Source organism: Ischnura elegans, chromosome 9 (genome assembly GCF_921293095.1).
Source record: "Ischnura elegans chromosome 9, ioIscEleg1.1, whole genome shotgun sequence".
Lineage (NCBI taxonomy): Eukaryota > Metazoa > Arthropoda > Insecta > Odonata > Coenagrionidae > Ischnura > Ischnura elegans.
This window is the reverse complement of record NC_060254.1, coordinates 4,996,739-5,012,081: the sequence shown is the minus strand read 5'-3', so window position 1 is coordinate 5,012,081 and position 15,343 is coordinate 4,996,739. Positions and strand designations below refer to the sequence as shown.

The 15,343-nt window shown below is 43.4% G+C and overlaps 1 protein-coding gene across 1 annotated transcript in view; it reads left to right on the top strand.

Moving 5' to 3' along the window:
* LOC124165867 overlaps positions 1–15,343 on the top strand; it is a 183,913-nt gene that overhangs the window by 110,789 nt on the left and 57,781 nt on the right. The window contains exons 7-10 of the mRNA XM_046543402.1: positions 6,346–6,585; positions 8,316–8,616; positions 9,992–11,017; positions 11,351–11,924. Of these exons, the coding sequence (XP_046399358.1) occupies positions 6,446–6,585; positions 8,316–8,616; positions 9,992–11,017; positions 11,351–11,924 (2,041 nt within the window). The 5' untranslated portion in view covers positions 6,346–6,445. The remainder of the gene's footprint in view (positions 1–6,345; positions 6,586–8,315; positions 8,617–9,991; positions 11,018–11,350; positions 11,925–15,343) is intronic.

Sequence of the window (15,343 nt, the reverse complement as noted above, 5' to 3'; positions counted from 1 at the left end):
GCGACGCTCAAATTCCTCATTACCATCTATTTTTTGCCGCCCAATCGACTCCAAAAAAAAGTAGAGGCATAGAGGCAGTTGGCAACACTGTAAGAGATAAAAAATTTAGTGTTTCAGTAATTTTACCGAACGTTTCTGAGAATGTTAGAGGGGGTGGATTCTTTGACTTTTAGTCGTTTCTCGTCTCGTTCGCCCCAAACATTTTCAAGAATAACAGACCAAAATATAATTTCATTTGATGAAGAGGCGATGGAAATATTTCCCTTTCGCCACCGTAACTTGTATTATTTTTCTGAATCTACCATCATGAAGCGCATTGACACTCGTTGGTATATTTCTGTGCGCATAATAATCGCAGCGAGATATCGTTTTGCAGTCGCTGATATTGCAATCTACTTCGAGGTTTAAAACAGGCTAAATTTCGCTTAAAGATCGAATAAAGATCGACCATGTCATCAATCGATTCCAAATATCTTCACAGTCGCTGTCCGCACATACTAGTCGATCGTAAAGGTTTGTGGGGAAAATTGGCAATAAATCATCCGGACGGAGCTCTTAGCGTGGTATTCCAGTATTCATAGTTCACAGAAAAATAATCATGGAAATTTACGCGAAAACATGCGTGAAGGGATTTGGTCTATTTTCAATTAAAGGGAAAACCATCGTGAAACTTTGGGTTGCGCCGTTTCGTATCATTTGGTGCGCTTTACACTCTTATTTTGTTTGCTCTGACCGTGAATCGTTGTGGAAGACTCCTCGGAATGAAAAATAATATTTGGGATTTATTATGGAATTGAAAAGTTAACTCCGTAAAAGAGATCGATGCCGCTATTAAACAAATTTAATTACCTCGTGTGCGGCTGACTGCTGTGAAAGTTCAACAGAAGGGTGATATAAATGTCATCCAGTTCACGCTATTTTCTTCCTATGCCGTGAAGATAATTTTTTCGTTAATGTTATACATATCTAAGTTTTTATATGAACTCGCCTTTGCATCCGTCTGGTTGACTTGTAAACAAGGCTTTCTCTGAGGAGGAGTGTTGGATGAGTAGGATGAGGCTTGAGAAAGAAATGAGCGTCGAGCTTCCAGAATCGCACTTCCAGGTGCGATTCTGGAAGTTAGGCGCCACATTTAGCGCCCGCCCGCGATTGTGAAATCCTTCCACACTCGTTATTATCGCAGTGTTTGGCGACCTAGTTCGACCCTCGCCCAGCGTGGCGCAGTATGCGAGGCTCACTGGTAAACAAGGGAATCTCGTAGTGCGCGGCAGTTCTTCTTCACTCTCCTCAAATTCGGTTGTTGGAATTTCAATTCACGGAGCGTTCCCTCTGCAGGTACAAATCATTTGCATTCAACGTGGGCGGTTTTTTCTTCCGGGATTATGTTTTTCCTGGATGTGAAGTTGCTTGCGTGGTTAGAAGTGCCCTGATGTTGACATTTTGTCGCCTTGAATTAGGGGGCGCGCGCGGCAATCGTGTAGTTTAACAGTGCGCCACAATGTGGCCGATATTTCATTCCTACATTAATATTATGAATACATTTTCGATCAATCGTATCTATTTCCAGCTATTCAGCGTTTTCGATAGCCCGATCATGTCATTTTTGCATGTGTGTCGCAATACGTGGGTAGTAAACATTAGAATTCCATTCTTTAAATGAACTACGCATGCCAAAAATTTATTAAATACACGGTTGCAACAATTGAAATACGAATTTCTCGCACTCAAAAACTGTTCATTTTCTCGACTTGGTGATGCTCATTACTCAATTTCAGCCTAAATTCCTGAACCTAAAGCATTCATGTCTAATCAGGAGGTGGAACTAAGTTATTTTGATAATAAATTTAATGCCTTTTTTCAATTTTTTTATGTGTACGATCGGTTCAAAGATACTGATATGCGTAGTAATTGATGCATATGAGCTGGGAGAACACCAGCTCCCCCTTCAATTGTTTTCTCGTACGATTTTTCTAATTCAAATTAACAGCTTAATAGGAGAGTAGTCTTTTATGAAATGCAATGAGCATTAAATGATTATTTTCACGTTTTCAGTTGTTCCCAGTGTTCATATGAACTTGATGTTCAGCTATGCCCAGGGATTCGCCTCCAATTAGGTACCCGTCATTATGATGCTTTCTTTGTCAGTGATAAAGTGCTGTTATGCTTTCCAGTTTCGGGAGCCTCCATCCATATTGATTATCGGCACATTTGTGGAACTCTTTCCTTATAAAGTACATTTCTCCCGCTTTACTATGGATTCGACCGACGATCTGTATGGATTCGCTATACGATATTAGATCACTTTTTTTGAATTTCAAATTCCGACAATTTTGTTTCCACTTGATGAGTATTTCATCCGTTATTTAACTGTTCGCTGTGTTTGTTAATGAAACATTTATTTAGACTTACGAGGGTCGTTCAATGAGTCCTTAGAATTTCCAAGATATTGCTCTCTTAATAACAAAAATTTATTTTTCCCAGAGAGCAGCACCCTTTGCTAGCCAACTGTTCGAGTTTCAGTTGTGTATCCATGCCATTGTTCCCTTGTTGTTGCCGATTGTTGTGAACAACTTTCATTTTTTTGCAAATGGATAGAAGGGAGTTTCGTGCGGTGATCAAATACCGGTAAAACGGGGTGAATAGAAACAGTTTTCAACTTTGGTTTGAAATTTTGCATATTTGTAGTTGCTCCATATAAACAATTTTTTGCCCAAACACAGGTCTCTGTTAGACCTATTTGTTTATAGTATTTAATTTTTAAAATTTTATTTGATGTTAAAGAAAAAAAATTGAAGTACTGTTTCTATTCACCCCCGCAAATGGGGGTGAATAGAAACAGTACTTCAATTTCATGTTTTTTTCTATTGAAACGAATCGGGGGTGAATGGAAACAGTTATATGGTATTTTTAATTTGTAATGGATAAATACAAATTTATTCCTCAACATAATGATTTAATTCAGTACATAAACAAAACAAGTTACATAACTGTAAGTAAACAAATTGAATAGGTAGACAATTACCGTATTTACTAGGTTTAATTATGATAAATAAATTGTGAGATCAGACCGGTCATCTTTGAAAAAATTTTCTTGCGGGGTGAATAAAACACTAAATGATTAAACTAAACTAAAAATGATTTGTTTCTATTCACCCCATAAATTCTGAAAACCTAACCTAAAAAATATGTATAATTTTTGGAAATAATATTAAATTAAGAAAGAAGAAATTTGTACTTTCACATTAATATTTATTCACGACCATGGTTTCAACGTTAGACGTCATCATCAGGTTAAAGCTTAAAATAAGCCTGAATCTTTTATATGAATGAAACTAACTATGTTTTTTTACAGCTATTTACTTTTAAGAACACTGCGTATTCTGACTTACCTGGAAAGTTCAAAGTGGATAAAAAAAACAAGAATCACGTGGTAAAATTCAACATGACAAACAAACAGGAACCAGTGCTGCCAACCAAACAAACCATAATTTCACTTTCAGCCAAAAGTGTACCAACCTAAAAAAAATAATAGTTGCCGCTATTTACCCATAGTTATGTAGGAAATAGATTATACATTAAAAAAAAGAAGTTTCGTTTCTATTCACCCCAATGTTTCTTTTCACCCCGTTTTACGGTACTTGTTTTTAAAAGGGTTAACTCGGAAATAAATCGAAGCAGAGCTCTTTGAAGTTCATATCACATCTGCTCTTATGTTTGGAACGATTTGCATTTGGGTTTGTTTATTAAAACGTGACCGTGCATCCATAAAAATGAACATGGTTTCGGACGCCCTTTGGAAGTGCCTACCCCCGAAATGAGTGACAAAATCCACGATGTGGGGTCATGGTGATGCAAAAATCAAAAAGTGCGATATAGTTGAGGCCAAGGCATATTTGCATTTCACAATCGCTTCAAGTTTTCACGAAAAATTAGGTATGAAAAAAAAATATCGGCAATACTGCTTCCGCGTTTACTCGCTGTGGAGAGTAAACGAAATCGGGTGGTCAACTCCAAGGCTGTTTTGGCGCTTTTCCGCCGCAATGCTGAGGATTTTCCACGTCGTTGCGTAATTGTTGACTAAATATGGGTCCATCACTACACTGCAGAGACGAAAAATGCCGAAACAATGGAATTCTGAATGTGAACAGGCTCCAAAGCGGACGAAGATGGTTGAACGGGGTCACGGCAACGACATTTTGGGATGCATGCGGAATAATTTACATCGATTACTTATAAAAGAGGAAAGCGATAACAGAGGACTATTATGCGTCGTTATTGGACTGGTTTTTGGTAGAAATCAAGAAAAAAGTCCTCATTTGAAAGATAAAATGTTCCTTCTTGAACTAGACAATGCACGGTTTCACACCTATGCAGTTTTATTGGCCAAAATGACGGAATTAAAGTTCCAATTATTACAAAATTCACCGTATTTAAAATATTTGCCCTCCGGCAACTTTTACTCGTTTCCCAACTGGAAGAAATAGCTTTGCAAACAAAGTTTTACGTTTATGGAGTAGGTCATCGCACAAAATAATGCTTATTTTGAGGAGATCCCGAAATTCTACTTTTTGTACGACTAAAAATGCTTTAAAAAGTGCCATTAAAAAGTTACAAAGCTGAAAGGTGACCGAGTTGAAAAATATTTAAAAAATTGACCCAAAATAATTTTTTCTACCTTTTTCTAAAGACTTATTAAACGGCCCTCGTATTAACGTTTAAATACGCTGATAATCCTTCAACTGATTATTCGTTATAATATAAAGTTGATTCAACGTACATGCGATTAAATCGCTCTGCGTCTGGTATTCCGGATTAACGGATTAATATTGTGAAAACGGATTAGTATCGTTTGCTGCATTTGATTCGTATTTATGTTGGTAATTTCCTGTCCAGAACGTTTGTAACTCGATCATTTTCGCTTTACCATAACTAAAAGCAATTTAATTTAGTCTTAATTTTACCGTATTTTTTTTCAAATACTTTAATATATAGATGATGATGATATAGATGATGATGATGATATGAAAGATCGATTCTAATATGCTCTAATATCAATCGAATAATGAATTAAAAGTATCCATTTTCTCAACTTCTTCGAAACGGACCCCTATTTTCAGCCAGAGTTTCAAAGCCTTAAAACGCTTATCTAATCAGGAGGTGACAAAATTAATAAATATAATGCGTTTCAAAATATATTTTAAATGTTTATATCTGTAATTTTAAGCATAGATGTATACTCTTACGTTTTAATTAACATCAATATTTTAAAGTTTGGGAACTTGGATTATTTCCTTCCTAATAATTATATGACTCATGTAAGGTAAATATATTTATATTTCCACATAGTATTTATTACTATTAATAACGCAGCTTTAATTCGCCCTCTCGCTAAAAGTAAGTGTGCCGCTGTGTAAACAGTATTTAGGAATAATAATGTGTTTTCAAATCGAAGTTTAATTATCTAAACCCTAAACCGTTATCCTATACCTCTATTTTAAGTAAGCTTTCTCAATTGCAATGTACCGCAAAAGTTTGCTAAAGCATTTATAATTATTTTGGGACGATTAGATGAGTTCTAGCCCCATGTATTGGGGATGAGTATAAATTAAGCTGTGGAGTGCGGAAATTCGTTCAATAGTTACCATGAAAATCACAGGGGTGACCTTGGAACACGGGATTTGAACTGTGGGCCCTTGGGTGAGAAGCCGTGCGCTCCGCCCGCTGGTTTGTTATTAGTTGGTCTAGTGGAGAAGCGTGACGCTCAAACATAGTCATCGCATGCGTTAGTGACAGGTGTCCCGTTTATACGCTTCCCTTTTCTCATGAAATTTAAACAGCCGTGGTTAAAAAAAAAACTCAAAAAAATGGTTAGGTCCGTGCGTATTTGTGGTCAAAATGAAAGAAATAGCGAGTAAAGATAAATCCCAGACGTACGCCGTTGGTGACGGTATTATCGCAATCTGTCGTCAGCGCCGCGAGTGGCTGCTATCGTAAAGTTTTATTGTACGATTGTGGTCACCGGCGTAAGGGAAAACTGTGTGCTTGAGATCTCTGCAGAAATTAGTTCTTGAAAGCAAATGTAACCGGAGATAGCGTACGAGTCGTGTCTTCTTTTATCAATTTCCTTTTCTTCTCCCCCTTGTTCGCAATCTTCTTTTATTTTCTTTAATTTCTTTTCCTTTTACTGTCCTATACATCGCTGCTTATGTAGTTGATCCTCAGTCCACTAAACAGCTTTGTGCTGTTATTTCATTCAACTGTGTTGAGCCCATTTCAATTTGCGGTGCACGCTTCTAGTGGTTAGTGGAGGATCCCCTGTTCCTATATATTTTTTCACGTTTTCAGGTGAACCTGTGTGAATCGAGAACAGCGCCATCTAGGCCGACTGTGGGCGCAGCGGCAGTTGTGGAGCTGTGCCGTAGATCCGGTGTGATGTCTGTCCGCCATGACCAGTCTGCTCCTGGACAACCTGGAGACTTCGTCGAGCAGTGACACTGAGATCAACAAGCTGTTTCCAAAGTGCCGACGGCCGCGAATAAGCGATGTCAACCTGAACACCCTGTCGGAGCACCACGCCAAAGACAGGTGAGGGACACCACCATTTACCTCTTATGTGCAGGGTTCCCACTCAACCGTGAATAAGCCGTGAATTTCGTCAACCGTGAAAAAAACCTGGAAATAGCAGTGAAATTCGCTGTAAAACCTTAAAAACCTCTCAAACTTAATTGTAGATCTACGATTGACGGATCAAAATAAAAATCGATCTTTCGATCATGTTTCAAGGCTGAGTCACGTGCAGATACTGCCCACGCATTTATCTGCATACGTTTATTCGAAGCGCAATTATTGGTCCGTGTGCCATGGCAACACACAGACCATAAGGCTGTGATTGGAGGACCGTTAACCAAAGTGACCATTAACCCTGGCGAGAAATCAGACACCTCTTCCCTTCCCTGTCACCCTCCATTTTCCCACTCACAGCCTTTAGCCGGCCCTAAATTTTGCTTACGATAGGCGACGTCAGGAGAGCGCTTTCATTGCTGCGTTTGCATTCGTGGCGTTTATCGCGTTTGCTATATATTTTTAGTTAACGTGCGGCCGGTGATTGCTATGTAATCAATATATCTTCCTAAAATGGCTCATCAACATACAGTGAATTTGACGCAATTTAGACCGTGAATACCTGGAAAAACCGTGAATTTTATAATTTAGTTTCAGTGGGAACCCTGATATGTCATTTCCCGGCGAATCGCGTCAATGAAATTCTCTCGGGCCCGCCACCGGGTTAGAAATTCGTTAGCAGCCGAAGTTTCGTCGACTCCATCGAATCGCCAATCCCCATGTATTGCCCATTCTTCTCGTTTGAAGTGAAAATTAAGGGGGAGCGGTATTGTCCCGACAGTGGAGGACCGCTGGCATCTCAATACTTATCATGATTGCGTTTTTCTGAGCCGAGGAAAGAGCATCTCGAGGATACGTCGTGGCTGAGTTCAACTTTCTTTGGGTGTTTGCTTGTTTCTTTCTTTGTTTGCCCTGCAGCCTGCGGAAGAAGTTATAATCAATATATTTATGAGATTTTCTTCACAACAATGCAGTCATCAATGCTAAGATTGTTTTGAAGAAACTCTCCACTCTTAGCAGTTAATCTTTTAACTCATACATAACTCTTCTGCTTCATATCCTTTTTCTGTGTGTTATCCGTGACATGCCTCTGCCGATATTCTCTTCCACCTTTCTTTCGGCGATAACTTCCGTTTGACTCTCGCATCTCTTGGTGTGGCCTATAGTGGATAGTCCCGTATTGTTCTATCCAAGATTTTCAAAGCACTGCCCTTCTCTCCTACGCTGCATACGCATTCGTCATTCGCCATACCTTTCCATTTGATCTTCATCATTATTCTTCTGCACCCCCACATTTAGAATTCTTCCCACGTCCGTTTATCTAGTGTTATTATAATCTACGACTCACTACCATGACGAAGCATGCCCCAAATATGGGTTCCAACGAATTGCTTCCAAACTTCAAAGCTAATAATTGCAGCTGCGAGAAGACTCCTCTACATACAGCTTCAATGGCCTCTACGCCTGAGCCTACTATTTCCTTCTTGCTTCGTTGCTCACTCCGCTACCAAGTAGCACAGCTCTTTCAATTCCTCAACCTCACGTTGTCCTAGTTTAGGGCTGGCCTCTTCCTCTTTCTTCTCTTCAGCTGCAGACCAATACTTGTGTTTTCTTTGCGTTTATTTTATTGACGGTAGCAATTATTCCTATTTCTCGCCTTTGTTTGATGATCCAACCGCTGTTTTTTCATCCAGGGGATCGCTGCCGGAAGTGTCGCCCGGCTGTGACGTCAACGACAACATAAGCGGCAGCGGCGGCAGTCTGTTGTTGTCTCCGTCTGCGAGCAAGGCTGCCAACATGGCGGCGATGGCGGAGGTGGCCCTGAACGGAGGGGGCCCCCAGCAGTGCGACCCCTCGCCCCCGCACACCAGCAGGGGCCTGCTCGTCGAGGACGCCTCGGCCTACGTCCTCGGCGGATACTCGGACTCGAGGCAGCAGCTCATGACACTCGTGTCTTCCGCCGAGCGACCCCGATCAACCGACGACGAGGACGAGGTGAGCGCAAACACACACTTCTCTCTCTCTCTCTCTGTCATGCTCAATTTGCGACTTTTCCAGTTTTGCTCTTGTAGCCACTTTGGGTGCGTTGAAATCGGTTTCCAAAAGTCCTCGTGAAGGCTTCTAGGATGGACCTACTAGCAGGAGTGGAACGTGCAGATGAATATTGTAGAGTCCATGAAGCGCAATGCACGTGTGGTGATGTCTACATTGGGCCAAGGAGGTTTGAAATATATACTGGAGGGGGCACCACTGGTTCAGAGCGTTGATAGCAGTGTGGCAGGAATGGGGGTGCTTGGGTAGGATAGCCACGCCCACTTTGACCAAAACATTGACAATGCCATTAGAGTCAATGCTAGCTATTTGGTGAAATATTCGATCATGATCGTTTTTACGTTAAATATAACTATCGCAAACGAACACAGTAAACCTTTTTTCTACCATTTTGCAAAAATTTGGCTTCGTGAAAATATGCCTCGAATATCTTTTCCCAAAGAAAAATTATTGTCAATCACCACGGTTCCGATGTGCAACTAGCTTAGCCGAAAATAACGTTTTACAAGTGTAAAATATCCATTCCCCTGCACTTCTACTGCTAATTAATAAGGTTAAAGCCAATGGAAATCTTAAGATAGCGGACCGGTCGCAATAATAGTACGAAAGTATGAACACGACGATATATTTTCTATCACCACGGCTACTAGTACTACTAGACACCATGACTACCAGTATATGGACAGTTAAATATACACAGTACACATACACAGGCGATATAAGTAAGGACAGAAGCATTATAAGGAATAGAATACTTGATTATATACATACACTGTTTGAGACTAAGTCCGAAAATTGTCAAACCAAGATGACGGAATTCTGACCTCGCTTCAAACTGGAATACATGTTATAAACGAATAATTAGGAATTAGACAGACCCTTTGAGATTTTCGCTTCGCGGCTGTTGCCGATTTACGAGTAAAGTTCAATTTGGCCTGTGCTGTAATCATTTTCTTTAACTTTCAGCTAACTGCTGGAGTTCTAAAACAAAATATGAAGAATGGACCCATGAAATACATATCGATAATACTGTGCCTAAAAAAGGAAATCACACGAATACAAAAGAAAAAACTACAAAACTTGATTTTCTTTGGAATCGGTGGCGGCGGGTTAAAGTCCTCGTCTGCCACGCAAGAGGTCGCGGGTTCGAGTCCCGCCTGGGTAGGTTGTACCTATCCAGGGCATGGATGTTCGTGTGCGTTTGAAGTTCATACCCCCATGTAAAATGCCAATTGTACATTTTTCGGTGGCAGAGGAATAAATATATAAATTATCCTGTTCGTCGCATTGACGGCACGTGTGTCTTGTTTCTTTTTAGGACGACGATGAGGAAGAGGAGGAGGATGAGGAGGAGGAAGGGGTGGGGTTGGGGGGCAGCGAGGAGACAGGCAGAGCCCCTAGCGGACGATCCGACGACGAGGAGGACCACTTCGTGCCCCACGCGCCCCGCACCGCACACGCCAGGGACGAGTCGTCGCAGAAACAGCAGCTGTGCAGCCGGCGCGTCAACAGCTCTGAGTTCAAGCTCAGGGACTCTCGCATCGAGATCGCGGGCGGCCGGGAAGTGTTCTCGCAGAGCAAGAGCAAGGCGGCGCGCACCAAACGTTTCGGCGCGGGCGCTTCCGTCAGCTTGGACGAGGTCGGCGGCTCGAGGAAGGCCAGCAACAATGCGTCCACGGTCGTCCCCGACAACAACGGGAGCGTGTGGGAGCTCAGGGGCGGACACGTGGTCAACTCGCGTAAGGGGGCCAGAAACGTGGTCGTGTACGACGACATCGACGTCAGACCGGCGGCGAGCAACGGCAGGGAAGTGGCGTCGACGGTGGCGCCGTCTGGTGCGGCGGGAGGGCACCAACTGGTGACGGAGACGGTGTTCTCCACGGAAGTGCACTCGATCCGGAAAATCCTGGAGGCGAGGAGGTCCATGCAGAAGGCGGGATCGGCGATGAGGCAGCACCAAAGGGTCCCCGTGGTGTACGAGGCGCCGGTGAGCGGCGGTGCGGACGTGGTGGTGTTCGACGACATCGGAGACTGGCTGGCCTCGCAGCAGCAGCACCAGGAGGCGTCCCCGTCGTCCCCGCAGGCCGCAGGGGGGATGGGCGGAGGTCCAGTGATGAGGGTTCCCGGGGGGGCGGCCAAAGTGACGTCGCAGCAGCAGCAACAAGGGGTGAGGGAGGGGCTGAAGCTGGAGCTGGGGGGGCTGCGAGGGGGCGGGGGCGACGAGGGCGAAGACGAGGACGACGAAGACGAAGAGGGGGGTGGGCGGTGCTCCTCGGAGGAGGGGTCGTCTTCGAGGGACAGGCTCAGTCCAGTGTGCCACCGACCGGCCTCCGACTACTTCAAGGTGAGCGAACAACTACAGCAAATACTGCATCAGCATCTCGGACCATCTTTAGTTTAGAATACGTACCGAATGGCACTTCAAACTGTGCATTTCAAAAAGCTAAAGTAGCAATAAATCTAATCGTGTTGAGCTGCAGTTACATTCTTTGTCGTAATTAACAGTTACCAGTTACAGCTTTGTTACGGTCACAAAAGTGATGAATACTTCGTTTTTTCGCTGGATCCTCTTAATTGCTTTATCCGCAGGCTATTTCACTCGTGTCATTACTATTGCCATTCACCGGAAAGCGACCTATTAATGAGCACGTGACCTTTCTTTGTCCCTACGGCGCAGGTTGCAACTTCCGGCTCTGACCTGGAGGTGGACTCTCTGTCTCCCGAGCGGTCCAAAGTGATGCGCGTCATCGGCAGCCTGCCCATCGCGGAGTACGAGGGGTCTCCTCGGAGGTACGGACCCCGGGCCCCCTCCTCGCCCCCCGACCCCTCGAATCACGGGCCCCTGACCGCCTCCGCCAGCAGCAACAGCAACAACCACAGCACGGCGCCCCCGACGCGCGTGATCGCGCACCAGCTGCCCCCCAGCGCACACTCGCTGCTGTCCTCGCCTTCCGTGTATCCGCCGCGTCCCGGCTTCCCCCAACGCATTCTTCCCCCAGAAGATGACGACGAATGCGAGGATGAAGAATGCGACGAGGAGTGCGAGGAGGGGGAGGGCGAGGAGGAGGATGAGGAGTGTGTGGAGGAGGAGTGCGGGAAGGGGGAGTGCGGGAGGGCGGAGGAGGAGGAGGGGGAGGGTGCGGCGGTGGAGGGGGGGCCGTTCAGAGGGGAGGGGGAGGAAGAACAGCAGCAGCAGCATCATCAAGAGGGGGAGGGGAGGAGGTGCGAGCCGGAGGAAGAGGCAACTGGAGGTACGTACTCAGCTGAAGGGGGTGTGGTATGCTATAGTCTATTCACTTCATGTCTGCGGGTGAGCTTTCGTGAGAGCCCGGACACTCTCGGATGGCTTCGCTAATGGGGAAGGGGCAGTACCGAGAGAGACGAGGAGCGAACATTACGTTGCCAAATGTACGTAGCCGCAATACTTTGTCACTAAAAACGTGTGTCATGGGTGGCCACAGGTATTTTGGTCCCGGCGCCGAGACAATATACCAACTCATTTAGAAGGCATTTTGGGGATAATCCTTTCACAGAAGCCAATGACATTGTCAGCTATCGCGCTGAATGAGGTGCCGTTGGTGGAAGGCCTACTTAGTCACGTACAGGGAGAACGCGTAAGGTTTGGCAACACTGCTCCACGAGCAGATTCGCGATGTTCACTCGGCGGATGTCTGAGAGCGACTCACTGAGGCCACGCCTACTGTTTGCTGATTCGCCAAGGGAAAGTCACATTTCGAGAAACTTTCCCTCCCCTCATCTCCACTTGCTTTGGCCACACCAGCTCGCCCGCAGAGATAAAATGAACAGAGTATAGTACATACTCTGGGGAATGTATCAGTGGCGGCTCGTGAGTCAAATGCTGGGAGGGGCACACTCCACCGGGGGCTCAACATTTTTTAACATTTCGTGTATTTTAGCGAGTTTTTAAGGCAATCTAGAGACCATTACGACTCACTAATGCACAAAACAATCACTAAATCGATTAACTCAACTACAACCAGGCCTATTTACATTAAAACAATTTACACATAATAAATCAACTGTCACCAAAACAAGGTATTCTGCAACACTGCAACACCAAGATTATGCGGCCGCCGGGCGGCGCGGTGATGTCAACGCACTAGATAGGTCGTCGCTCTGCGCATGCTCGGGCGGCGTCCCAAGACTTCCATAAGGCACAAGCTTAGACGCGTCAAAGCACCAGCAGCCCCCACCACAACCACTCTCCATATAACTGCATGTTAATATGGATTGGGATGTTCTGGCCAGCGCCCCGCAGCTACAAATGCGAACTTCTCGCGCTCTTTTTAGGTGTTTTTCCTACATTTTCGATGAATTCGATTGAAAAAATACTTTGGCTAATTAGATGTATAATTATTATTGATTGGGTATTTATTTTTTTCCTTTTTTAAATCTTTGGGAGGGGCGGCGACCGAGAGGCATTATGGGCAAGCCGCGACTGGAATGTAATTTGGACGGTGTCATGCATGATGCGTCTGATTGAAACCAGCCCAGTACGTTGAAATGACACAACACACTCAAAGCAAAGCAAAACAAGCGGAAATATATTTCGTTAGATTTTTGACCTAATTGTCCCAGGCTCAAACAAACTCAGAGAATCCAATGATTGTCGTGGTTATATCTGTTTTAGAGTCATTCAGCAAAGAGTATTGCTCTGCGTGCCATTCTCACGTCTCTTCCAAAGGAAATAAAAAAATGAAACAATGTCAATTAGATTTTTGAGCTAATTTTTCCAGAAATCCAAGTCACGGTGTGAGTGGAAGCTGCTCTTCCAAATACTGTGTATGAAAAATTTCTGTTTGGAAAGATACTAACTCAATATTCTGCGCTTATTCACTTATTTACAGCTCATATTGAAAACCTTTTCGCGGTAAACTTTGGTTATTGGAACTCAGTTCTTGGTAAATGCAGTTTTTATTTAGGTTATTAGATGGTGTTAAAAGTTACCATCATGTTAAGGACATTTGAGATTGACATCTCTTCAAGTAGGTTGTAAAGAGTGACCGCCATAGTATTGTTTCAAAAGGTCCGGATAAGAAGTTAATTCCTTTTGCGTTTTTCTCCTCTGTGTTGATGTTAAGAGAAGTTTAATAAAATAGGTGGAAGGTTTATTTAACGTTATCCAATTGTGTTAACTTTCAAGCATAGATAAGTTACTATTTCCTCAAAATATTACTCGCAGCTTTAAATAACTTGAAAACTAATCTCGTTGGCAGCAATTCCTACCCTATGAGAAATAGTTTATCAACAATTTGCATGTCTTGGACTGGACAGCAACCTTGAAAACTAAAAAATTCCCTGGAAAACGTGGAAATCTCAGGAGATTTAGTAATTTCTGCTCAAAGGATAATCTAGTCTGTTCGGTGATGAAGTGCAATTCTTCTACAATAAAATTTTCCTCTCCTAACTTCTAGAAGTCCAAGAAAGCGATTGACGCAGAATACTAATGAAAAATATATTATCTCTTTTTATTTTTGCGTAATGAACGAACAAATAGTGAACCGGGCACGCGACTTAGGGTGGTGATGAAAAAAAGCCGTATTTGTTGATGGAATCACCTCTAAGTGACATCGAGAGTCCCACAAGGAAGCGTAATCGTCCCCATTTCCTTAATAAAATATTTACATTCTCGCTGCTCCCGAATTGACAGTAAAATGCAATAATTTTCTGACGGCTCTGTCTTCTATCACGAAATAGGCGATGATTTTTTGTTTTCAAAATCCTTGTTTTAAGGAATTCAAGCAAGGAACATGCAAGTGCCGACAGCCAAGAGTGGACACTAAATCTCATAAAAATGAACGGCGGTAGTAGTACATTTATTGCATGGGACGGGTAACGGTCCCTATTCTCTCAAATTTTGTGGAAAGACTTCATGTGAAGGCGACAGATAAATATCAAACATGAGGAAGTTATGATGGCTTCAAACTAATCGAAAGAAAAGCGTATGAAATATATGTGGCTGAGCCCTGAAAATCCTAGAATTCGTCGAACGTGTTGTGAGAAGGTTTAACTATGATGAAAAGGAGGTGCTACTTCGCACTGCTCAGGCCGGCCCTCGAATTCGCGGCGAGAAGCTGGGATTTGGCACCGAAAGACGTAATTCTCGAACTCAATGGAATCCAAGGGAATTGGTGCTATGCTGCTGCGGGCAAACAGAAAGCGTTATACTGATGAATTGCTGTGACAGTCGCTGGAAATTTGGGAGGCCTATTTGGGGATAGGCTTAGATTGCATAGGCATTTAAAAGTAGATATTTGTCAGAGCGGCTGTCTTGGTACATCTTTATGTACGGCAGAAGTGATGAAATTTGATATTTCGATAGAAATCGTATGCCGTTTTTCCCCAGAGCTATGAATGGCTTCGATCAATCCTAGGTCTTGAATTTTAAATTATTTCTCTACGCGCGTGTAATTTTGAAAGATTATTATGAATCATTGTTATTCTAACAGCGCTATTGAGGCTGCGACTTAAGTGGCTGCGTATAAAATTAGTACCTAACACTCGTTGTCAACTCGTACGAGTTGATTGTAATAACGGACTGCCATTGCACTCAACTTGAGCTAGTGAATCAGCCTTAAAGAGTCGGGCGATTCATTTTCTCGCGACGAGATTTGACGAGAGAGGCTGCCCGTTTTGTGTCAGACTTTTG